The sequence below is a fragment of the Callospermophilus lateralis genome, chromosome 17, assembly GCF_048772815.1.
Source record: "Callospermophilus lateralis isolate mCalLat2 chromosome 17, mCalLat2.hap1, whole genome shotgun sequence".
Lineage (NCBI taxonomy): Eukaryota > Metazoa > Chordata > Mammalia > Rodentia > Sciuridae > Callospermophilus > Callospermophilus lateralis.
In genome coordinates, this window is record NC_135321.1 from 26,865,128 (window position 1) to 26,880,271 (window position 15,144).

Consider the following 15,144-nt stretch of genomic DNA (forward strand, 5'->3'; position numbering starts at 1 on the left):
GATTATTTTAAGTTCTTTCCAGAACTCTGTTCAGCTGTTCCTACATTTACACTTGTAACCAGGCATGAGGTTAAAACCAATGGATCTGGAATTCTTATCTTTATAGTCTAAAAAAATTCAAAGAGATATATTTTCACGAACGTTAAATGACATTCTTGGGATCTATTGTTAACATATATTTATTCTCTTGAGTAGTGTTTTCCAGTTTTTTGACAGTAAAAACTACATTCTTTATTATATTCTGACCCTAGTGTGCATTATTGAAATAGCAATTAATTTTCCGGTGATATACTCTTAGATTTTTCCATTTTTTTTATTCTTTCTGTTATCTTTCTATTCTATTTCATTATATTATTGGCACTAATGAGTTATATAGTTTGAAAGATGTGGTTAAAGAGGAGTTAGTTTAACATTGATATTTTAAAAACTCTTGCAGTTAGGGATCTTAGGGATCTTATTTTGGAGGAGGGATTGTGTATTTCCATTAAATGCATTCTGTTTTTTATCATTTTAGTGATTTCATCAAGTTTAAGTAAGTTTTGACATAAGGGACTATTTCATTGTTACTGACAAACTTTGGGATCTAATTTTTTTTTTAATTTTTAATGAGATGGGTCGAGAGCTCACTGTGTTGCCCATTCTAGACTTGAGTTCCTGGGTTCAAGTGATTCTCTTGCTTCATCCTCTGAGTAGCTAGGGCTACAGGTAAGTACCACTGAGACTGACTCAACTCTCCTTTTTAAAGGAATCCAGTACTTAAAGTTATTGTTACAAATGTTATCATTTTTAGGAATTCCCTCTCCTCCTGAGTTCCAACCTCTGGTAGATAGTTTGCTGTCTAACCTTCTGACATCTTTTTGAACAAGGTGTGAACTGAGACTCAATGTGAATTCTTTCTGTTTTATCTGAGAAAACTATGGAAATGTGTTTTGATTGATAATTGTTATTTAAAGTGCTAACTCTGCTCCTCCTATTTACCTTTAGGTATCTTATGTCACCCTCTCCACCAGAGAGACTTTTTCAAAGGTTGGTCGAGAGCTTTTGGGGGCCATTACAGCTGTTCATCCTGAGATAATTTCTATCCTTTTGGATCGAGTTCAAGAGACCATTGACCAGGTTGGAATGGTAAGAGCACTTGCTCTTTATTTGCTTTTCTCTTATTTTTAATTATGAAATAATGGCACATTGGCTAAAATAGGAAGGCTGTTGGATTTGACTGTGTCACTTAAGGGCATAGTAGTATGAATAGAACTAAAATTTACTGTTACTATGTGCCAGACTCATAATTTATTTGCCTTTCATAATTCTTAAATTTTACTCTTGGAAGAAACAACTGTGACTAAGAAGGCCATGTTCCAATCAAACACAAAATTATAAGTAGTAATTTAAGTTGAGCAGGACACAGATATTGCTTATTTCTGTCATTTATTGCAATCCCTTTTGTAACTTCATATAGTTCTTAAAAACAACTTTATTTGATAATTCATGTACCAGAGAGTCCACCTATTTAAAGTGTACAAGGCAGTGTACACTTTTTAGTAAATTCAGATATATATAGCTGTCACCATAGTCAACTTCAGAATTTTAATCACTTCACAAAGAAACCACCTACACTTCAGCTATCATTCTGTTCCTCCTTCCTCCTCAGCGTGAAGCAACTGCTAATCTGCTTTCTGTCTCTCAGTCTGCCTATTTTAGACATTTAATATAAGTGGGATAATAAGTATGTGGTTCATTAGGAGTGGTTTATTTCACTTAACACAGTGTCCTTAAGGTTCACTGTGTTGTCTTTGTCAGTTTCTTACCTTTTTAAGCAGGCATAATATTCCATTGTATTTATATATTACCTTTGTTTATTCATTCATCTGTTGATAGGCATCTGGGTTGCTTCTACTTTTTGGCTATCATCAGTAATGCTGCTGTTGAACATGGATGCACAAATGTCTCTTTGAGATTTTGCTTTCAGTTCTTTTGGGTATATACCCAGAAGTAGAATTGCTGGGCCATATGGTAATTTTACTTTTAATTTTTTGAGGAACCACCATCCTCATAATGGCAATGAAAGGCGCCTTTTCCTTTTAAGAAAAGCATTGTGTCCCACAATTATATTTGTAGATGATTGTATTGCAATAAAAAGTCCTTTATGTGCTGTTCAATATAGCAGCAATTTTTTGGTTACACCTTTTTGAGTGACAATTTAATGGAATGAATTCCAGACAAATGTATAGTGAGTCATGTGTTTCTTCTTTTTTAAAAAATATTTATTTTTTAGTTGTAGTTGGACATAATAGTTTTGTTTTATTTATTTATTTTTATGTGGTGCTGAGGATCGAACCCAGGGCCTCCCACATGCTAGGCGAGTGCTGTGCTGCTGAGCCACAGCTCCAGCCCCAAGTCATGTGGTTCTTTTAGTTGTATTGAGCTCATGATGGTTTTCTCTCACATGTTTTTCTGTTTTGGGCAACACATCTTCAACTTGGCCATGATACTTCTAATAGGAAATTATGTCCATATACACTTAATTGTAAATGTAAATCTTGGAACCATATTGTTTTTTAAAGTACATTTATAAGGTGCCTCCATTGTCTGTTTATAAATGTGGAACTCTTGTGCTCTGTGAACTTGCTGAGGTTTTTGGACGGACTTATTCAAGCCACTGTGCCATCAGATAAATAGGATGGCTTTCACTTTGGGTTGATCTTAATTCAGCCTCCAGCTCCAGCGACTGGGAATGAGCTATGGTTGGGGTCCTGAACTTCCATTGACACGCTTGGAGTGTATCAGAAAATAACTTGGTGTTCTGGAGGCCTAGCCTGAGAGCACTGTGTGGAGATTGCTCTGAGTTAGGGTAGTAGTTAATAAGAACCAAGTCTTTGGGACATTCTGGAGTTTCAAAGATAGGCTTTCTTTAGAGGACACATTATCTTTTTGTTAGTGAAATCTCTGTAATTCCCTAGAACCTCTTCAAGCAAAATTTGTGACTTTTTTTTTATTTTCAGTGAAAGCATGAGTATATTTTAGAATATGCGATGTAAATCCTATTTTGTTAAATAAATCCTTACTACAACTTTTACTGATTTCTTATTGCTTTGACTGGAACCTTCATTACAATATTGAATGAAAGTAGAAGGGCAGACATTCTTGTCTCAGATTCTGTAATAGGGAAGAAGAGTTCAAAAGTTGACTTATCGTATGGAGGTTATAGCTTAGTGGTTAGAATTTGCCTAGCATGCACAAGGCTATGTTCCAACCCTAGTGACAACAGAAGGATAACTATGACGTATAATGAGGTTTTTCATGGATGTTCTATGTTAGGCTTGATAAGTTTCTTTTTCTAGTTTAAATCTTTTTTTCTTCCATGAGGAGGTATTCAAGGACTTTCATTTTTGTATCCATTGAGCTGATCTTAGGATTTTTCTCCTTTGCTCTATTAATGCAATTAATAGATTGCATTGACTGGTACCTACAAAATTTCAAATTTTGGTTTCTCAAATGTTGAACCATCACTGTTTCATAAAATTAAAAAAAAACAAACCTTGATTGTACTATATAATCTTTATTCTAATATTGCTAGGTTCACTTTGATAGTAATTTTTGCATGTATTCATGAAGGTTTGATCTGTAATTTTATTTTCTCGCTCTATCTTGATGAAGCTTTGGTTCTGGGATTATGTTAGCCTCATGAGTTGAGAAGTACTTCCTCCTCTTTTGTGATGTGGAAAAGTTTTTGCAAGATTGCTATTAATTCTCTTTTTTTCCCTTTTTTATCATTGTTTTATTTTGAAATAATTATAGACTTCATAGGGCTTTTAAAAAGGGCCTACGAACAAAGAGAGCCTGGGTACCCTTCATCTAGGTTCCTCCAATGGTAACATCTTTTTTTTTTTCCTTCAATTAAAAAAAAATTATATTCTCCTTTGAATGTGGTAAACTTTGCCAGTGAAATCATCTGGGCAGGAGTTTTCTTTGTAGGAAGTCTTTTGATAACAAATTGAATGTCCTTAACAGAACCAGGATTATTCACATTTTATTTTTTCTTGAGTCGCTTTTTGGTAAGTTACATTTTATTTTATTTTATTTTTTTTTTAATTTTATTTTTTTATTGGTTATTCAAAACATTACAAAGATTTCAGAATCACATCGGTTACACATCCACATTTTTACATAATACCATAATAGTAACTGTTGTATTCTGCTACCTTTCCTATCCTCTACTATCCCCCCTCCCCTCCCCTCCCATCTTCTCTCTCTACCCCATCTACTGTAATTCATTTCTCTCCTTATTTTTTCCCCATTCCCCTCACAAACTCTTATATGTAATTTTGTATAACAATGAGGGTCTCCTTCCATTTCCAAGCAATTTCCCTTTTCTCTCCCTTTCCCTCCCACTTCATGACTCTGCTTAATGTTAATCTTTTCCTCCTGCTCTTCCTCCCTGCTCTGTTCTTGGTTGCTCTCATTATATCAAAGAAGACATTTGGCATTTGTTTTTAGGGATTGGCTAGCTTCACTTAGCATAATCTGCTCTAGTGCCATCCATTTCCCTGCAAATTCCATGATTTTGTCATTTCTTAGTGCTGCGTAGTACTCCATTGTGTATAAATGCCACATTTTTTTTATCCATTCATCTATTGAGGGGCATCGGGGTTGGTTCCACAGTCTAGCTATTGTGAATTGTGCTGCTATGAACATCGATGTGGCAGTATCCCTGTAGTACTCTCTTTTGAGGTCTTCAGGGAATAGTCCGAGAAGGGCAATAGCTGGGTGGTAAGTTACATTTTAAAGGGATTTTCTTATTTGCTCTAACTAGTTCAATGTATCAGCATAGAATTGTTTGCAATATTTCCTTGTTAATCTTTTCATATCTCTGGAATCTGTCATGAAAGTGATAACCCCACTTCCATTCTCGATGGGCAGATACATACTATAGCACTATTTTATGTCACTGGGATAGATGCTTTTCAGGACAGATTTCAGGGCTGTGGGCATTGTCCTATTATCACAATTTTGCTGTTTCTGCCAGATACTTGCAAAGTAAAGTAGGACTTTTGTTAGAATTGCCATTTTACCCTTTTATTCATAATATTCAAGACTTTTATTAATGAATCTTCATGAAAATTTGCACTATAGTATAGACATACACAAACAAAGATTTTTAAAAAAGGGACTAGCCTTTCTAAAATCCATTCTTTTTACTTTTCTCTCACATTTTGTTTTGTCTCCAATTTAGAGCTTGCTGATATGTAGTTCTAGGACTGAGGTGAGGCTCAGTGGTAGAGCGCTTGTCTAACATGTGTAAGGCCCTGGGTTCCCTCCCCAGCATTGTAAAAACAAACCAACTAACAAATAAAGCCCCCAAGCAAGTAGTTGTAGACTGGTGTAATCGGATATGCTAGTCACTAGGCCTCAGAACATTGCTCTAAGTGTAAATTACTTAACTGAGTTTGAAAGGCAGTATGAACAAAATAATTTCATACATCTTAATAATTTTTGTGGCAATTTCATGTTGAAAATATTTTGGAGGTCCTTCCTTGCCCTCCTGTGTATGATGGAAATACCATGGCCTCGGCAGCCCAGCTCTCCCTGACACAGTTATCAAGTGGGAATCCTATATGAAAAATACTATAGACAGGTTGATACAGGCAATACTGGAAGGTTGTTGGCTTCAGATGCTGCTGATTTTCTGAAAAAGTCAGGGCTTCCAGACTTAATACTTGGAAAGATTTGGGATTTAGCTGATACAGGTGGCAAAGGCATCCTGAGCAAACAAGAATTCTTTGGGCCTTTGTGTCTTGTAGCAGGTGCCCAGAATGGACTGGAGGTTTCACTGAATAGCTTGAACTTGGCTGTTCCTCCACCAAGATTTCATGATACCAGTAGTCCTTTACTAACCAGTAGAACCCCTACAGCTGAGCTTCCATGGGCTGTTAAAAGTAAAGATAAGGCCAAATATGATGCAATTTTTGATAGTTTAAGTCCAGTGGATGGATTTTTGTCTGGTGATAAAGTGAAGCCAGTGTTGCTCAACTCTAAGTTACCTGTGGAAATCCTTGGAAGAGTTTGGGAGTTGAGTGATATTGACCATGATGGAAAGCTTGACAGAGATGAGTTTTCAGTTGTAAGTAACTTAATGTTCTTAAAATAGAAATATCATAATGGTTTTATCATGTGAAAATTTCCCCTTTTAATTAATCCTTAAAGGAAAACTATGTTTATCAAATTGCTGGTATAAACATTTTAACCTAAAATTTATAGGTAGTTAATAAATATTTTAAAATAAATGAAAAAGCAAAAGAAAGTATTTTGGACATTAGTTTAAATAAAATATTAAAATTGATTTTACCTGTTTTTTTTAAATTTTTTTTAAAAAATGTGACTATTAGGAAAATTAAAATTCTACATATGGCTTGCATTGTATTTCCATTGGTCAGCATTGTTGAAGACATGAAATGAATGGCTATTCTGATCTCTCTCCCTTGAAACAAACTTTATTACATGAATACAGATTTATTTTGTACACATAGATAGGTCATTTAAAATAGTGCTGTAAACTTTTTATAAACAGGATTTTAAAAAGTTGTTATGATGGAATATTTCAAATACAGACAAGAGAAGAGAGAGTAGTATAATGAACCCCTGGGTATCCATTATCCAGTTTCAAAAGTTATCAACTCTTTTTAAGTTATACATGAAGTTGTCAAATTCTTGATTGATCTTGTTTCATTGGTTCCTCATTCACTCCTTACCTCCCCTTCCAACTGCTTTGAAACAAATAGAAATAATCTTTTAAAATGCTACAAATGGAATAAATATTTATAGTACATTTACATTTAAAAAAATAAATTGAATGACCATCCCTTGATTTATTATTTTTAAATTTGTGTCTTATTATGGTGGTTTACCTAAATTGAAGCATAACCGATTTACATATTGAAAGATTATTTTTATTAAGATTACCGTTATACTTTTGGTGCTTCATCAATTTTAATATTGATTTGATTTGGTTGTCTGTAATTTCAATTTTACTCATCTAAAAGTAAATAAAACTCTGCTTCCTTTTGAAGAAAAATTTTGGCAGCATCATAATGCATTGTGATAACAGAGGATCATCCCCAAATCCTGATTTTAATTATGATTGTTTTCTTTTTAATAAGGTTTCGTTATACTTGTTTAAAGAATTGCCTTTGTATCTCTGGCGACCTTCTGCTTCGGAGCTAGCTGTGGTTCGGGGTTGGTTATTGAATCACAATCTGACAGCAGTGAAGAACAAACTGGCCTGTGTTATTTTAGAAGGACTGAATTGGGGATTTGCTGAACAGGTATGTATTAAAATCATCCCCAGAAATGGGGGATTCTGTGAGCCTCAATTTCAGGGAAGCATTTTCTTAAAATAGTAACATTTCCAAGTATTATACCCAAGGTCTGCACATTCTCTTTTTTGTAACATTTTATTTTTTTAGTTGTAGTTGGACACAATACCTTTATTTATTTATTTGTTATGTGGTGCTGAGGATCAAACCTAGGGCCCTGCATGTGCTAGGCAAGCACTCTACCGCTGAGCCACAACCCCAGCCCCCTGCACATTCTTTTAGTTGTATTGGAGTTTAGGATCTTTAATTCTGTTTTGTAGAGTGAGCATCTTCTAAATGAAGATAAATTTTTTCCACATGGATAATTCTTCCCTTTATCCTTAGAATACATGTATCTGTTGTTTTATCCCTAGCTAATTACTGCATTTACTCCTTATTGCCTCCCCGCCTCTGGTCCCTTTTTCTCCTATAATTTCTCTTGAATGTCTTTGCCAGAGTTGTTTTCTAAAACATCATCAATTAATTAGGAGCCTGAGTTCTAAGCCAGTCTGCTGGGTTCTAATTTCAGTTCTGCTACTTCCTCATGGTGTGACACTGAGCAAGCTTCCTGTATTCTCTGGACCTTAGTTGCTCATCTGTAAACAGTGAAATTAGTAGGCCTTCCTCATAGTGTTGTTGTAATAATTTAATGAGTAAGGACATGTAAATATTTAGGACAGTTCTTTGCACATGTTAATTACTTGATATTGTAGTCATTATTAATAGTTTATTACTAAGGATATCATATCTCCAAAGATGCCACATCAAGTGATTTTGACTATTTCATAACCTTTCCTGTCTCTTTACCATAGGCTTATTAGTTAGCTCCTTGATAAAAATATTAATATCTTAAAAGAAAAATGGGGAAGAACTCAGCCATCTACAACTCTTCACCAGCTCTGTTCTGAGCAAGTCATTTAATCCTGGCAGTTGTCTTTTGTGTTTTGCATTAATCTGATGCCTGGTATTTAGATTGAAGCCAAGGAGTTTTCCTTTCAGGGGTTCCCTGATCTCCTAGGACTGGAGAGCTAGCAGGGGCAAGCATCAGGGGCTGTTCTTCACCTTCACATTCTCCTGTTTGTGAACAGAGCCCCCAGGATCCCTCCCGCCAAAGAGCTGCATTAAGATTTCCCTGTGAGAGTCTCTTTACTCCTGCCTTAGAATTGGGAGCAGCATCTTCTATGCAAGAGTTAGGAACTGACTTTTTCAAAGCTGCAAAGGAAGATGGGGTGGGAAATTTGTAGGCTACTTGAGGCTCTTGAAGCATGTTTTATCTGTTGTTATTATTGTTACTATTTTGGTACTGGGAATTGAACCCAGGTGTGCTTTACCACTGAGCTCCATTCCCAGCTCCCTTTTTAATATTTATTTTTAAAATTTGAGATAGGGTTTCACTAAATTCCTGAAGGCCTCATTAATTGCTGAGGTTGTCCTAGAATTTGTGATCCTCCTGCTTCAGCCTGCTAAATCACTGGGATTATAGGATTATATGCTTTATCTGTATTATTGAACATCTTATTATTATTGATAGTGGAACAAGAAAAGGGAATGAAGACTTAATTTGTTAGTTGTCTTCCTTTTTAATTAATATCAAGCATTTTCTTGGTTTGTGGCAGTGCCCTTAACTTATAATTTATACCATAGTCTTTGTAGAGATCTAGAGTCGGGTGGGGGATTATATTCAAAGATATCAGATTTAGTCTGGGGTGAGGAATGACTCAGGTTCAGACCTCTATTGGTACAGTATAATTGCTCTTTAGATTTCAAAATTTTTCCTTTTGTCATTTATAACTTCACTGTTAGGGGATGTAATGCTTAGAATATTTGGTTTTTGTATCCAAGACCCTGTTTTACTATTCTGTCTGTATTTTGGGTCAAAGGTATTTTAAAAAGTCAAAAAGTTGGTATGTTTGTGATTATTTCTCTCTTTAAAAGGGTATTCTTCACCTGGATCAAACAGTTCATTCTGAAGTGGCCTTAATGGTTCTAGAAGCTTATCAGAAGTACCTTGCACAGAAGCCATATGCTGGGCTAATTTCTGAAAGTATGAAGCAGGTATTTCTTCCTCTTTTATATTGAAGACATAAATTTTTGTTTACAGATAGACTGGGCATATGAAGCTACAGTATTGATCCTTAGATTTTTCTAAGAACATCATTGGCAGTTTAAGATATTAACATTGATTTCTATGGTTAAAGTCTTCTTTCTTAAAAAGTAGCTCCTTTATGATCATTTTGGTATCATATAGTTTAAGTTGAGCAGCAGTGATGTATGCTGGAGCTCACTTCTGCTAGCTCAGGTGAACTGACTGTTAAATTTTCAGAAACTTTGCAAGCTAGCTTGTTATTTTAGTCTGCTTTTTCACTGTTGTGACCAAAAGACCTAACCAGAACAGTTAGAGGAGGGAAAATTTATTTGGGGGCTCACGGTTTTAGAGGTCTTAATCCATTGATGGCTGATTCCATTCCTGGGACTCAATGTGAGGCTGAACATCATGGCCTAAGAATGTGGTGGAGGAAAGCACCTCAGGACATGACCATCAGGAAGCAAAGAGAGCTCTGTTCAACAAAAGGGCAAAATGTATACCCCAAAGGCATGTTCCGAGAAACCCACCTCCTCCAGCCACACCCTACCTGCCTACAGTTACCATCCAGTTAATCCCTGTCTGGGAATAACTACTGATTAGGTTAAGACTGATAACCCAGGAATTTCACCTCTAAACTTTGCATTTTCTCACACCTGAGTGTTTGGGGGACACCTAATATCTAACCCATAACAATTGTTAAACTATTGGTAGCTTGAAATTGATAGTGGTTTTTATCCCACGCAAATTGGCAAATGCTTTGCTTAAATAAGACCTTTCATTCTTAATTTAATTTAAAAAAATTTTTAACCAGCACATGATTTCATGAATATCAAATTTTATATCACTTCTCTTTTGATCACATTCTCAAATTGACTAGCAAGGAAGTACAAATGGTTATTTGTGGGTGAGAAATTGCTTTAATGCATTACCGCAAACATTAATTGTAGGCCAGCAAATAGTATATTCTCTTTCAAAACCACTATTGATCACAAAAAAGGATGAGTAGATGTGGTTACAGATTTAATTTGTGTGCAACTAATGTGGTTTAAAATAAATAATTGTTTTAGGTTTCATATTTGGCCAGTATTGTTCGATATGGAGAAACCCCTGAGACCTCATTTAATCAATGGGCCTGGAATTTGATCTTGAGGTTAAAACTGCACAGAAATGACTATGGAATACAGCAGAATTGCCCAACTGTTCCCTTCTGCAGCATGGTGCCTGACATGACAGAGTCACCTGCATTTCATCCTCTCTTGAAGGCTGTGAAAGCTGGCATGCCCATTGGCTGTTATCTCGCCTTATCTATGACATCTGTGGGCCACAGGTATGGTGTTTGGGTTGAACCTCTAGAGTTGCTTAACCTTATGGGTAGGAGTTCTACAATCTCATCTTCTACTTACCAAGAGCTAAGGTCTCCATTAAATCTATAGGGAGGTAATTAGAGCTAAACAATAAGCCTGGATCAGTGGTATCAAGGTAAAGTGCTTTCCAAATATACTCAAGATCATTTACTCTCACTAAATAAATAAGTGTGTGTATAGTGTATGTATGTATATATACACAAAAGCACACATGTATACACACATATATACACCCACAAAATATATTAGAACATATATTTGAAATAATTCTGTAGAGCTTCCTTATAAAAGGTAAGGACTTTGTCTTCTTCATTTTTATGCCTACAGAACTTGTACTTGATATTCCACAAATGCTGGTGGATTGAATGAATGTGGGAAGGAGCATCTGGTGTCTGAGTGGGAAGGGTGAGAGGAGGGGAAGAGAGGAAATACTCCTGAATGAAGCCCATGATTCCTCATGGAGAATAAAAGAGATCACATAGTTGGTAGGGCCAAATGTTGGGAAAGATTTGAAAGCTGGGTAAGAGAGGGTAGAACTGATGTAGAGAAGGATAGACTTGTTTAGCCTTTACATTGTTTACTTGTTTAGCCTTTTACATTGTTTCCAGTAGATCTAGTGTCATAAACAGTTTTCTGAACTTTAAGTTCCTCATCTCTAAGATGGGAATAATAAAGATAACAGACTTTATGAGTTTCAAGTGAACAAAAAATATATCTCATATTTAGAACAGTGCCTGACATGTGAGTTCTTTGAGGACAGTCATCTGAACTTGTTTCATGATTATTTCTCTAATTGCTAGTATCCATTCTGGGACTATAGCTCTTTAGTCCTGATATGGGTTCTCTGCAAACATGCTGATCTGTTTAGTACTGATTACTGAATCCTGAATGGAAACAAGGATGAGAATAAGTGTTTCCTTTTGAGGTTCATTACACCGTAGTCATCTGGGATGTAGATGTTCTGGAGTAGAGAAATAACTTAAAAATAATCTTATGCATGAGATTGGGGTTGGGGATGGAGTAGACAGGAATATAAGTTATATATGAATATAATATTACAGTATGGAGAATAATAGCCAGAAAGTCACGCAGCATCTTTCTCATACTAGAACATTGCTTTTTTTACTGTTTATTTTTATCTAGTATTTTTCCTTTGCTCTTTTTTTTTTTTTTTTACAGTTATGTGTAATTTTGTGGCTTGTTTTTCACTTTTAATATAGTAAGTATCTCCCTCATGGTGTAGCCTTTGCACTATTGTTATTTGAAATGATTTTTTTTTCCTCTAGAGGTGAAACAATGTAACTGCAGAATTAGGAAAGTGGAGGAAAAAACCACTCACTTCTGCCACTCCAATACAGTGAATATTCTGATGTGACATCATTCTGATTTGACATTTTCCCTCTTTATCTAATTTTTTTACTACTTGCTTTAATTACAAGTATAAATTTTTATGGGCTTTTCCTCTATTATCATTATAGTGGAAATATTTTTCCATGTTGTCTTTGGCCGCCATATGTATTATTTAAAAGTGACCCAATAAGATTACTATTGAATAGATTTTTCTTAAATTTACTTAATTCATTTCTGTGTATAAATTTTCTAGCTATAAATAAATAAGAAAAGTGAATCTTAACATGGATTATCATCCACATTTTTCCCTATATTTGAGATTATTTCTTAAGTACAGAAAGAAAATTTTTATGACATATTGGTTCTAGAAGCTGGGGACAGTGATTACACGCCTGTAATCCCAGGTACTCCAGAGGCTGAGTTAGCAAGATCCCAAGTTTGAGGCCAGCCTTAGCAACTTAGTGAGACACTGTCTAAAAAATAAAATGGTCTGGGGATTAGCTTAGTGGTACAGTGCCCCTGAGTTCAATCCCCATTATTGGGAGAAAACATGGTTTTAGGAGAAATTTGCCAGGTTATATTGACAGATTGATCTCACTTTCAAATCTTTCTTTTGCTGGAGTAACTTCTGGGAATAGCCAAACAAAGAGCCCCATAGCTCTTATAAGAAGCCTTGTTTGAGAAGCTAAGTAGGGGAGTGGCAATCTCTGAACTGGAAATTTGCAAACCTGGGTTCTCATTTTGACCCTTCCCTAGTAAATTATGCAAATTTGGGCACAATATTAATCCTTTCTCATCTATAAAACAAAAATATAGATAAACTTTTAAGTTCCTTTGTACTTCGGAGTTCTGAGTCTAGTATTTTCTTGTGAAAAATAGACATTAAAAAATATGTTGGAGACTGAGGTTCTCCACAGTGTATGATCACTCACTGGAAGAACAGAATTTAAGGAACTAGCTACCTTATATGCTCATTGCCTTTTTGTTCTCCATAGCATTGAGAAGTTCTGTGCAGAAGGCATTCCACTGTTGGGAATTCTGGTCCAGTCGAGGCATTTGAGAACTGTGGTCCATGTCCTAGATAAGATTCTTCCTTTGTTTTACCCTTGCCAGTATTACCTTCTGAAGAATGAGCAGTAAGTATGTTCTGTCTGTGGCAGGAGACATTTTAGAAATGGCCCAGTGAGAAAATATGACTACATTTGATTTCTGAAGTAAAATTAAGAGAATGATATTTCAGCAATGTATTTATTAGAGGCAGAAAACTTCTGCGACCCAGTTTAGTATGCAGATTAATGAACAATGATTCTGATAACAATTCCAGTTTAGTGTCACAAAAGGCATCTCCTTCTCATTTAACTTGAACTGGCTTATTAGAATTTATTAGTATTTAAAAGAGCAGTTATTTCCTTGAGACACCTGGGAACAGTATTTTTGACATTAAGCAGCGATGGCTTTGTCATTGGAACAATAGCCAAACATGCTGTTTTTCATCGCTTACAGTGTGCATAGTGCAGTGTTGTGAATAGATAAATAGGAAGTGGGAAGAGGACCATCTGTTCAGGAGTGGGGAGCTGAGCATCTGGCTGGGCCTCATGAAGAGTACTAAAAAGGGAGGTGAGGCCCTTTGTGGACCCCATAGTGAGGACAGGTAGTACATCCAAGGAGGGCATAAGGGGAACATTCCAGTTTTTCTGTTGCGTATTTTTTCATTCAGTGTGTCTCAGACTTGCTTGGTGATGAGAGTTACCAGAAGGGGCTTATTAAGTATGGATTTCCAGATTCCTTCCTTGGAGCTCTGACTTCAGTAAGAAAGAATTAGGGTCTGGGCATCTTGGGTGCTAGGGAAGTTTGGGAATAAAATGACTTGGAACACATTGTTGTTTTTATTAGTGGAGGTGGGAGTGCAGAGGAGTTGGGATGCTTGGGGGTGTTTTTCTCTAATGTTCTTTACCCTGCATGTGTTTGTGTGTCTTGGGCCTATTCATTAAACTTCTGTAGGCAGACAGAATTCCTTTTAGCCCACATCAAATGTGAAAAGCTTATTCTTCTGAAATTCTTGAAGATTTATCAGAACCCATAATAGAGCTTTGGTCTAAAAATGGGGCCAATTTAACATTTTTTCTTTAGCCTCATGAGTAATTAACTGCTGGCAGTTCTGCTAACTCCTGATCAGAAGGTACAATGTGTGATCTGTGTGCTCGGCAGGTTTTTGTCGAACTTCCTCCTCTTCCTCCACTTGGACAGTGGTGTACCTCAGGGTGTCACACAGCAGGTCACTCACAAGGTGGCACAGCACCTCACAGGAGCCAGCTATGGGGACAATGTGAAGCTTCTCAACAGCATGATCCAGGTCAGGGCTCTTGCAAATCCCTAAATACATTTTCCCCCATCTTCCAACCCAAAGCCTGTGGTGTGAGCACATTAATTATGTGGTCATTTAAAATAATTTGTACAGTGCTTTTGGCATAGAGAAGCCCAACTGATTGAGGCTTTAGTGGAGGTAGATGGCATTTTGTTATTGTTTTGAAAATGGGAGGCTGGTTATTACCTTTCATGTCACCCAAGCCATTTCTGCACAGGCGCACATATCTGTAAGCACGCAGCCCAATGAAGTGGGTCCTGTTGCCGTGTTGGAGTTCTGGGTTCAGGTTCTCATAAGCCAGCATCTTTGGTACCGAGAGCAACCCATCCTCTTCCTCATGGACCACTTGTGTAAGACAGCCTTTCAGCTGATGCAGGAGGACTGTGTACAGAAATTACTCTACCAGCAACATAAGGTAACCTGTTAGTTTACATTTTCATCATTGGCTAGATAATAGCTTTCTAAAAGCTTCTCCTAAATGCACAGTTATTGGTATTACCGTGTGCTCACTACTTTTTTAAAGCTTTGCTTTATGGGAATCTTGTCTTACCAATCATATCCATTAGCACAGATCCCATGCAACTCAAAGGAAAGGACACCCAGGAAAGGACCTCTGTGGTGCACTGCCTG

General features: G+C 36.3%; 1 protein-coding gene across 2 annotated transcripts in view; it reads left to right on the forward strand.

The window, feature by feature from the left end:
- The window catches only part of Epg5 (ectopic P-granules 5 autophagy tethering factor), a 105,937-nt gene that overhangs the window by 39,256 nt on the left and 51,537 nt on the right, over positions 1 to 15,144 (forward strand). For both annotated transcript variants that reach the window (XM_076836583.2, XM_076836584.2), the window contains exons 13-19: positions 985 to 1,125; positions 7,155 to 7,319; positions 9,285 to 9,404; positions 10,503 to 10,762; positions 13,145 to 13,285; positions 14,358 to 14,502; positions 14,732 to 14,929. In XM_076836583.2, coding sequence (XP_076692698.2) covers positions 985 to 1,125; positions 7,155 to 7,319; positions 9,285 to 9,404; positions 10,503 to 10,762; positions 13,145 to 13,285; positions 14,358 to 14,502; positions 14,732 to 14,929 — 1,170 coding nt within the window. The remainder of the gene's footprint in view (positions 1 to 984; positions 1,126 to 7,154; positions 7,320 to 9,284; positions 9,405 to 10,502; positions 10,763 to 13,144; positions 13,286 to 14,357; positions 14,503 to 14,731; positions 14,930 to 15,144) is intronic.